Genomic DNA, 11,276 nt, shown 5'->3' on the forward strand with positions numbered 1-11,276 from the left:
TACACTCACACAAGCCGCGACAGATCTGCGTTACAGGAACACGAGACGTTCCCGCTTCCTCCCTCTTCTTCACAACGGCTCACTCTGTTATTGTGCAAGTGCTGTACGAAGCATGTTTATGGCGTTTGGTTCTGTAACCGTTCAAGCGTTGCGAACATGCATTCAAACTAAAAGCAATGTGAGAGAGAAAGCATGGGCCACAAAGTACAAGACAATAAAAAGAGCACCAACATTTAGATAACTCTCTAAAAAGATTTTTAAAAACTATAGTTATACTACCAATAATAATAATCAGATTCACAAACAATTGACTCTCTTATGAACAAAGTCAAAAACACTCACAAATCAGTCTAACACACAAATTGTGAATATTTCACAAAAAAAGAATTATGAACGTATTCGAGTTAAAACCACTCAAAAAAAACAACATTTTAAGATTTCGTTCTAGAAGTATATTGTAAAAGCATTGCACTTTGATATACACTCTAGTGTTTGCTTATCATATTCCTAAAACACGGCACGTGCATGGTAATAATCCACATATTTCACCATAGTAGCATCATGACACTGCTCAGTTTTGGTATAGTTTTGTGGGATTCGACACATCTGAAATATGCATATATTTACTAATTACATAATCATTCTCAATAAATCCTTGCATTAGAAAACAAGCATTCTTTCGTGTTATATTGATGCATATATCAAAATCCTACATGCATGCTCGCCATTGGTAAGTTCACACATAAGAGCTTGTAACATTGGTTCGTGTGTTGTGTCAGTTGCTCCCACACCAGCTTAAGTCAACGCACCTGATATTTGCATGCTTTGAAGAAAGCCACACAGGGAAGCAAACATGCAAAGCAGCATCACAGATGCACAGATGCACAAGAGCCTCACCTCCGCGCTTCCTCGAGCCGTGTCCACGTGACTCCGAGCGCTCGCGCCCCACGCAGCCTCCCATACCTGTCAATCAAACACAGGCCGCATCTCGAGACCACTTCAAGATTCACTCCAGCTTTGAGTTCCCACGCGACACAGTACTACACTTCAGGTGACTAAATACAGGACGATATGTGATGTGATCTCTAACACACACGCGTCAGCTGCTCTTTATCTCGCGCTAGTCTAACCTTACCTTTCCCTTCACTGATGTTTCCAACTAGCTCACGTTACTGACGCACACCGCGCATGCGCGCTCTGACCCTGTGACTGCCCTGCGCCAGAGCCCTCCTCCAGAGGGGCCCTCAAACTCCGATCAGAAACCATGGAAAGTTTGTGAACTAGTAATGAACAATGAAGCGATTTAACGTTTAAAATGCCATTATCGTGTCATTAGCTCTGGCAAGAGGTCATTCAAATAGCTTTATTGTCACGACGAAAGTGCATCGTGTATATAGCCAAAGCTGCAAACAACATAGAAATATATCAACAGAAGTCAGAAGGAGCTAAGTGTGTTTGCACAAGCCACATACAAGGAGTTTGTTTTGGTGTCACGAGCTTCCAGAACACACAGACAGCATCAACAACACACAGATAATAACAAATAAGATGTGAATAAAATACACATATGCATGTGAAACAATTAATACATTGTAAGTGCATGAAAGAAAAATATCCAATAATAAAACAACAAGAAAAGCGAGTGTAAAAACTCAACAACAACAAAAAAGTTTACTACGTAGAGTACTATGAGTGCATAGAAAATAGCTACCTTTTTCGTGTTCGTAGCAGCAGGAAACATAGTTCCTATCTTACGCAACTTTTTGCTAAATGCAATAATAAAAGAAACCACAGAGAGCAGACGACATTAGAATTGTAAAGTAGGCTAGTGATGTTTCTTCCGGGTAGCTCTGCGAGACCAGAGCTTGACATCTCCACCGTGTAGTTCTCTCTCGTCTGTGTGCTGGAGTCAGAAACCATGGAAAGTTTGTGAACTAGTAATGAACAATGAAGCGATTTAACGTTTAAAATGCCATTATCGTGTCATTAGCTCTGGCAAGAGGTCATTCAAATAGCTTTATTGTCATGACGAAAGTGCATCGTGTATATAGCCAAAGCTGCAAACAACATAGAAATATATCAACAGAAGTCAGAAGGAGCCAAGTGTGTTTGCACAAGCCACATACAAGGAGTTTGTTTTGGTGTCACGAGCTTCCAGAACACACAGACAGCATCAACAACACACAGATAATAACAAATAAGATTTGAATAAAATACACATATGCATGTGAAACAATTAATACATTGTAAGTGCATTAAAGAAAAATATCCAATAATAAAACAACAAGAAAAGCGAGTGTAAAAACTCAACAACAACAAAAAAGATTACTACGTAGAGTACTATGAGTGCATAGAAAATAGCTACCTTTTTCGTGTTCGTAGCAGCAGGAAACATAGTTCCTATCTTACGCAACTTTTTGCTAAATGCTATAATAAAAGAAACCACAGAGAGCAGACGACATTAGAATTGTAAAGTAGGCTAGTGATGTTTCTTCCGGGTAGCTCTGCGAGACCAGAGCTTGACATCTCCACCGTGTAGTTCTCTCTCGTCTGTGTGCTGGAGTATATTATTCTCCTGATGTGAGCACATGCAGCAAATTAATCACATAACAGAAAAACTCATATTCAGTGACTGCTCATCTTTTATAACAACAACAACAACTAATAATAAACTTTTTATGGACTTTTTTGGATTTTTTTAATCATTTTAAAATGGACATGGCAGATAAAAAAAAAAAAAAAAAGTTTAAATGTATAACCTTACGATATTTTACTTTACTTGTTTATTAAAAGCCACACTTTTCTGAAAAATAAAATTACTCAATATTTTAATTGTTTTAGCAAAATTCACAAGTCAACCTTAAGACTTACTTTGAAACTCATTAAATAACACTAACTAAATAAATAAATACAAAATAAATAAACATCTATCTATCTATATATATATATATATGTATGTATTAGTGCTGTCAAACGATTTAATCACGATTAATCGCATCCAAAATAAAAGTTTTTGTTTACACAATATATGTATGTGTGCTGTTTATATGTATTACGTGTATATAAATACACACACATGGATGTATATATTTCAGAAAAATATGTTATGTTTATATATTAAATATATTTATCTATAATATAAATGATATGAATATAAATATAGACATGGAAATACATGGAAATATGTTAGTATATGTGTGTGTGTGTGTGAGTGTGTAATGTAAGAGTGTGTGTGTGTGTGTGAGTGTGTGTGTGTGTGTGTGTTAACGGTCCATGTCAAGCTATCTGTGAGCTGCACACCCAAAAACTTGATACTGCTGACTACTTCCACCGCAGTGTCACTGAAGATGAGTGTTGTGTGCCTGTGCTGCTTCTTCCTGAAATCAACAATGATCTCCTTTGTTTTTTCTACATTCAGGAGCAAGTTATCTGTGTTGCACCAATCCACAAGCTGTCTCACCTCCTCCCTATAGGCCTGTTCGTTGTCATCCTGAGTGGCTGCGGATCAAGCCGCGCTGCTGGGTCATAACCTGTCAATTTTGTAAATGTGTAGATTTTTTCCCCCAATTCCAGAAACGAATCTCTCAATGCTTCACTAAAGTTGAAAAACTCTTACAACAGCACTCTGTGTGAAACCATGTAGCACTGATTTGGTGCAAAACACATTCAGTGATTATGTCTTTAAAATGATTCAGACATCAACAAAACTCAGTGTACCTTTTTTCAAAACCATTCAACTTGAGGTCACCAATTTTATTCTTTAAAACCCATCTTTAATAATCACGATGACATATTTAAGTGTTTTCCATCATGATAATTTCTTAAAATGACTTGCATCTCATTTAGAGACGCGATTCATGAATATGCTAATTAGCCCCGCCTCCACTTAATCGCTTAGTTGACTGAAGTAGTGCAGACTATAGAGAATGCAGAAAGTGCTGTTATAACCGAGCAGCAGCCTCGCGCTCTCTCTCGTGAAGCCAACACGCAAGTGACTTAAACTGTAATTCATCAACTGGCCGCTAGAGGCTGCTGCAAAAGAGAGTCAGTCCCATAGACTCCCCATGTTAAAATAGCCCGGCCGGGTAGGACCGTCAGAATACTTCGGTAAGTTTCGGTGCACATTCTTAAAGCGATAGTCACCCAAAAATGAAAAAAAGAGATGTCCGAGCTTCTATTTTTATAAAGTAGAAGTGGATGGTGAGTTCTGCAGTATAAGTCACCATCCACATTCCTCCATATAAAAATGGAACCTCAGACATTTCATGATTTAGGCTCTGAATGACGTTTTTGTATGAACTCACTTTTATGTAAATATATGAATGCATTAATATATGTGACCCTGGAGCACAAAAACAGTCATAAGGGTCAATTCATAGGCATAAAAATAGCTAATTTTATATTATAATTTTTTTAGTCAAGTAGAAGTGGATGGTGAGTTCTGCAGTATAAGTCACCATCCACATTCCTCCATATAAAAATGGAACCTCAGACATTTCATGATTTAGGCTCAGAATGACGTTTTTGTATGAACTCACTTTTATGTAAATATATGAATGCATTAATATATGTGACCCTGGAGCACAAAAACAGTCATAAGGGTTCCTCGAATCTGATTGTCTGATAAGAGTGCGATATTAGAGTGATAACAGAACTCCAACAATCATTTCACTGTTCGTATCACTCCGCCCAATCCACTATAAATTTAAAAATAATACTGTTTTGTGTTACAGAATGTAGTTTTAAGAGTTTTTTTGGGCGAGAATGTGCTTGTTTAGATGGTCTATTAATAAAAATAGCGTCTATTTGAAAATGTGCTTAGATGTTTTCGGAGACGTGAGCTCCAGTGCATCAGCGGATGTTGTGGGTAAACATGAGATATATTTCGTTTTGGGTAAATCCAACAGGCAATCTTTGGTCTCATTCATCTATTATTTGTTCCAGAGCAAATAGTTTTGGCAAAATCTCATCATCTTTATGTAACTTCTATGCTGTATATCAGAGCGCAGCTTTTGTACTTTTGACTGAACTTTTATGATGGCTGTTGTTGTTTATGAAATATTATCAGTCATCATTACGACCGCAAACATCTTCTATTACTACTACTACAGTACACTTTTCAATTAATTTAATTAAATCAAGTATCTTTAGGTTTATAACGGGTCTGGATCTCATATTGATGAACAGGAATTTTAGTTTTTTTGAGTAAAGCTGCAAATTCTTTCACTATAATGTCAGCTGCAATGAATTTCTGTTTCTATTTGGCGTGCTATTTATACATATGATACGCATGTGTTTGGCGTGCATATAATACACAGTTTTTGCGTGCATATCATATGCAGTTTGGCGTACATATATCCACCTACCCCACACCCTTATACCCAACCATTGCGTATCATATGCACGCCAAAGTAAATTTTTGCGTATAAATAGTACGCCAAACAGAAAATCGTGCCATTGAAATGCACTTTCATGAGATTGGGTTACGTACATGATGTAAGCGTGCACCGGCCCGGAATGTTTAGTGCAAGTGTGAGTGCAGGCCAGCAGGGGAGGGGGATAATCACACTTGGGCTTGGTTCAAGGCAACTGTGCCTAGTGTGAGTACACCCTTATATTGAAAGAAACTGAAACGCGGTTGTAAACAAGGGAGTTATTTTTACTTTCAACAACAGCTTGTAAGACGCAGCCAACAATTGCACTGAGCAGCACTGTCATCGGAACTCACCCTTAACAGATGAAAGGATAGTACGACAAAGATATCGCTTTTGCTCAACGGACATTCAATCCAATGTTTTATTGTGAATATGAGATTGAGCTGAAGAATGAATGCTGTATCAGATGCAGGTAATCTCAGCTCTCACAATACTCTACTCCACTGCTTTTAATACAGTAATATCAATAAGCTTTTAAAGCTGCAGTCCGCAAGTTTTGCCATCTCTGTTTGAAACCTGCAATTGCAGTTATTTGTGGAATTATTTTCTTAACGTGGGTGTGCACCGGCAGCGCTCCAGCGCGGATGAATCTAATGTTTTGAGGTGAATGTCACCGCACCGGTGTGGATATTCACTGTACTTAGGAATCACAGATTCTAGCCTACATCTTGGAAGTGAGTGTATATCTATATATATATACATATATATACAGCGGGTAAAATAAGTATTGAATTATAAACTAGGTGAGTATGATGGTTAACTGTAAATTACCTCAACTTATATGAAAAGTAAACATTTCATATATGCATGCATTCATATTACAACATATGTAAAAATTACATTTTAGAAGATGATACATGCAATTTTTATTGTAAAACTCTGAATTTCACAATATTATGGTGAAAGGTTATATTTACTTAATTCACAAAACTATGCATACATGTTTTATATACACAGGGTTGGTAGGATTTTTAAAATGTTTTTCAAAGTCTCTGCTCACCAAGGCTGCATTTATTTTGATCAAAAATACAGTAAAATAGTGAAATATTATTACTATTTAAAACAGCCAATTTCTATGTGAATATGTGTTAAGCTGTAATGTATTTCTGTGATGCGCAGCTGTATTTTCAGCATCATTACTCCAGTCTTCAGTGTCACATGATCTTCAGAAATCACTATAATATGCTGGTTATTAGAAACATTTCTGATTATTATCAATGTTGAAAACAGTCGTGCTGCACAATATTTTTGTGGAAACCGTGATGCATTTTATTTTTCAGGATTCACAGATGAATAGAAAGTTTAAAAGAACAGCATTGATTTGAAATAGAAATCTTTTGCAACACTATAAATGTCTTTACTGACACTTTTGATCAATTTAATGCGTCCTTGCTGAATAAACGCATTCATTTGTTAAAAAAATAAAATAAAATCGTACTGACCTAAGTAATAGGTATCGCCTCATAATTGACATTCCCACAAGTTCTTACTCAGAAGTGGCCATCATATTTGTTTTTATTTTGTATGCATTTATGCACATTGGAATGTTTTATGTTACTTTTTTACAGCAGAAAAATAGTGTAAAAAGGAGTGCTGTCAAACGATTAATCGCGATTAATAAAAGTTTTTGTTTGCATAATATATGTGTGTACTGTGTATATTTATTATGCATATATATATATAAATACACACACATGCATGTATATATTTTGAAAATATTTACGTCTATATTTATATTGATATAATTTATATTACAAATAAATATATTTAATATATAAACGTAACATTTTTCTTAAATATATGCATGCATGTGTATTTATATATACATAATAAATATACACAGCACACATGCATACATTATGCAAACAAAAACTTTTATTTTGGATGCGATTAATCATTTGACCGCACTGATATATACATATATATTTACCTTGTGAGCAGTCGCATGCACCCTTCAGCGCTTTCTGATCCTGAGTGAAATCTGTCAGACACAATGCAATACTGCAGGATGAGATCGTGCATAGCATATTTCAGATTTAGGGTTATTTCTCTCTGGTTTGAGAAAGCATGACCTGCGCTGATGACGGGGGCTGTCTGCATGTCTCGCAGGAGTCTGTCGATGCTGCTGTCGTCTCCTGAATACAGCGCATAGCGATTGATCCCTAGATGGAACTGCAGCCAGCTGGCCTCGGGGTCAAAGGTCACGGGATGATCGGGTACAGTGATGTTTGAAGCTGCGGCCGCCTTGATGTAGGTCTTCTTCAGTCTGTACGGGACAACGAGAGCTGGCACTGGAGATTTGATCTCTCATCATAATGAATTTTTTCCCCCTCTTTAAACAAGAGAGTTACCTTCCCACACAAAACTTGGAATGAAATGAGTAGAAATTGCACATTTGGTGAGCTCTCTTTTAAGTCATCAACCTAGATAGGTATTATTAGCACTTAAAATAATGAGCTCCTCTAGCGAGCACAGGTCTGCACTCGTAGGAAACTTTCAGATCCAAAGCCTCAGCAATCTGCTGACAGAATTCTTTGGCTCCCATAGAAAGAGAGTTTATGTTTTATTACTGTAGAACCAAGCCACACACACGTCAACATACATGCATCTATATATATATGTGTGTGTGTGTATATGTATGTATATGTGACACACACACATATATATATATATATATGTACAGTATGTCTATAAAATTTAACAGCATTTAAAAGCCAGCATGAATATAATAATATGAATTAATATAACAAGAATAAACATTTAAATATATAAATGTACAATTTTGCTTTATTTTTATTTTTTTACATGAAGGCATAATACTATTATAATAATTAAATGTCATTGAAAGAAATGACATTCACACATTCCCAATTTTCTGCCATAATGTGATATATTATTCAGCTAAACCAGATAACGAGAAGAAATTTATGGTGGGATTATAATATAATAATAATGTATATAATCACTATTATTGGTGTAACCTTACTTTGTATGCATCTGTACAACTTTTTAATACATTTTGTATTCTATTTATACAAATGCATTTTATAATTTGTACATACTTTATACAGAAACAGAATCACGTCACAGATCATTGATCCTTTTAGAGCAAATATTAGCCGTTGAGCCATGACCTGTGCATGCATCAGCTTGAGCAACATACGAGACAAATATAAACTCCAGAAATGTTTAGCAGGACTCCAGCGGTGCGTTCACACAGCAGGGTTATGCTCAGAAATATAGCACAAATATAGACTTCTGAGCTGTTTTTCACCCGCAATCAGAGACGCTGACCACTGACCGACAAACCCACAGCTTCTGAAGCACCTAGCTCTGGACGAGTGCGTCCTGATTAAAGTGGGTGGTTTCTGGCAAAGCTCTGATCATGTGGGAGACGCTTGTGTTGCTGGCTGCACTTCAACTGAACGGCATCACGGCCCGTGCGATTAAAAGAGGGATCTGTCTATAAAACAACACATAACCTACAAAACAACTGAAAAGACCATTTCTGTGGGGCAGCGAGAGGGAGTTCTGCTATAAAAAGCGATCCTTTGAGTCAAAGATTCTGCAGCGTTGTCTTACTAAGAGAATATAGTTACAATAAAAATACTGAATTAAATTTATAATCATTTATTTTATATATATATATATATTATATTATAATACTTTATTTTTAAAATAAAAAGACGTAATACTATTAGAATTAATACAATAATAATAGTAATAAATAATAATAATAATTCATTTATTTAAAGAAATAAAATAAAAATGTTGCTTTATTTTTGTTTTTTAAACACAAAGGTATAATAATGCATTTATGCACATAGCAATATTAATACACTACTATATGAGTTCATATAATGATGAATAAATAAATATTATATTTCTTCTTTATTTTTACTTATTTAAACACCAAGGCATCATTTAATAATATAATATTATATTTATATATATATATATTTAGGTTGTCAATAACAAACATGCTTTAATTTCTCCTATTATAAACTAGTCTATCATAGAATAAAATAAATATATTATGTAACCTGTTACTATTTCTGCATGATATGCCCCTTACATTTAGTTTTGTTGGTGTAAACTAATGTATTTAGCTCAATTAAAGTTAGACTTGAACATCATTTACTTCAGTTAAGTTAGATGTCGCCATAAAGACACCATGTCACTGAAGTAAACAGTTAATAAAGAGGAGACTGGAGCTATTTCATTTCATCATTTCTTACTTTTTAGAGTGAAAAATTAAACAATAAAATGCACAAGCGTTGAATTTTGCTCTCATGAAAAAAGTTTAAAAAAAGAAAGTTTTATTAATATCAGGTAAGTTCAAGCTCTCCGATATTTCTTTGTATGTTGATTTTAAGCAGTTTAAAACAATGCTTTTATATTTCCATTTTTGGTGCATGAATATTCTGTTCATTTGTTAACATAAATCAACTACATTAGATCAAATTAATTAGCAATAAAAATACTGCTAAAGCATTTATGTTCATTACAATGTTTATTAATACATTATTGAAATTGTATCATCTAATATTATTTAAAGCACCTGAGCTAACACTGAATAGCTGTATTTTGATTAACTAACCTTAACAAAGATTAATTAAATACTGTAACAAATGCATTGCTAATTGTTATAGTTAAAGCTAGTCAATGCATCACCTAAGTTTTACTAACGGAAGTGTTTTTTTTAAACAAAACATCTTCTAAAATTCATCAATAAGCAACAGGTTGCCACTGTGACAACTTACCCCCTATGGTCAACGTGTGTTAAACACTGCTGGAAATCTTCAACACTCATGTGTCTATACAGAAGCTGATTTAACGACCATCCCCGCGATTCATTCAGTGCGTTCCTCCTAATAATCACGTCACATTATTTAACACACCTTTCCCAGCGGCTCACTTTCCTCTTGCAGTAGTTCATGAGCTCGTCTTCTTGCAGCAGCCGCTCCTCGGGCCCCAGCTCTGGAAGACGGATGTTGTAGAGCGGGTGTCTAAAGAGCCGCTCCAGCTTAGAGCCTCGCTCGGTCATATTCTGGCTCGTGGTCCATGGGACGGTCGCAGCGGCTCCGTTCTCCAGGCTGCTGTCGGTGCACGAGCAGCTTTCTCTGGGCAGCTGATACCAGGTTCTGAGTCTGGGAAGCAGGATGAAATGGATGTCTGCTGCCAGAAGGGTGACCAAAGTGACGGCCACCAGAAGCCGATCTCTTCTCATGTCAACAGATTGAAGGGACCAGTTGGGTCGAGGTGTCCTCCAAGCTGGTCAAGTTGGGAGAATGATCTCCGCTTCTTCATCGACAAATCCTGCAGCTTCTGTTCTGACCAGTGTTGTGTTCTCCGCTTATTCCATGTGTTGCATCTGACCCAGAGAAGCACAGTGCTGCTTTGCTCTCTCTTTCTCTCTCTGTGTTGAAGCTTCAGGCAACATTCCAGCTGCACCTTCCCACTTCCCATGTAGACTCAGCCTCCCATCAAAAGCACACACACACCCACACACACACACACGCAGACACACACACATGCAGACACTCACACTCTCACACACACACATGCAGACACACACACACACACACACGCAGACACTCTCTCACACACACACACACTCTCACACACACACACACATGCAGACACTCACACTCTCACACACACACACGCAGACACACACACGCACACACACACGCAGACACTCTCTCACACACACACACACTCTCACACACACACACACACACACACACACATGCACACACTCACACTCACACACACACCCAGACACACACACATGCAGACACTCACACTCTCACACACACACGCAGACACACACATGCA

At 36.6% G+C, this 11,276-nt stretch overlaps 1 protein-coding gene across 1 annotated transcript; it reads right to left on the minus strand.

The window, feature by feature from the left end:
- Window positions 1-7,353: 7,353 nt before the first annotated feature.
- On the minus strand, window positions 7,354-10,894 carry LOC107571755 (pseudokinase FAM20A-like; the record flags this gene model as incomplete). The annotated part of the gene is made up of 3 exons (XM_016258117.1): window positions 10,337-10,894; window positions 7,508-7,701; window positions 7,354-7,416 (listed from the first exon to the last, which is right to left on the minus strand). Coding segments are annotated over exons 1-3 (586 nt in total), but the record flags the coding sequence as incomplete, so codon positions are not given.
- Window positions 10,895-11,276: the final 382 nt, after the last annotated feature.

Source organism: Sinocyclocheilus grahami, unplaced genomic scaffold, assembly GCF_001515645.1.
Source record: "Sinocyclocheilus grahami isolate Dianchi unplaced genomic scaffold, SAMN03320097.WGS_v1.1 scaffold1648.1, whole genome shotgun sequence".
NCBI lineage: Eukaryota > Metazoa > Chordata > Actinopteri > Cypriniformes > Cyprinidae > Sinocyclocheilus > Sinocyclocheilus grahami.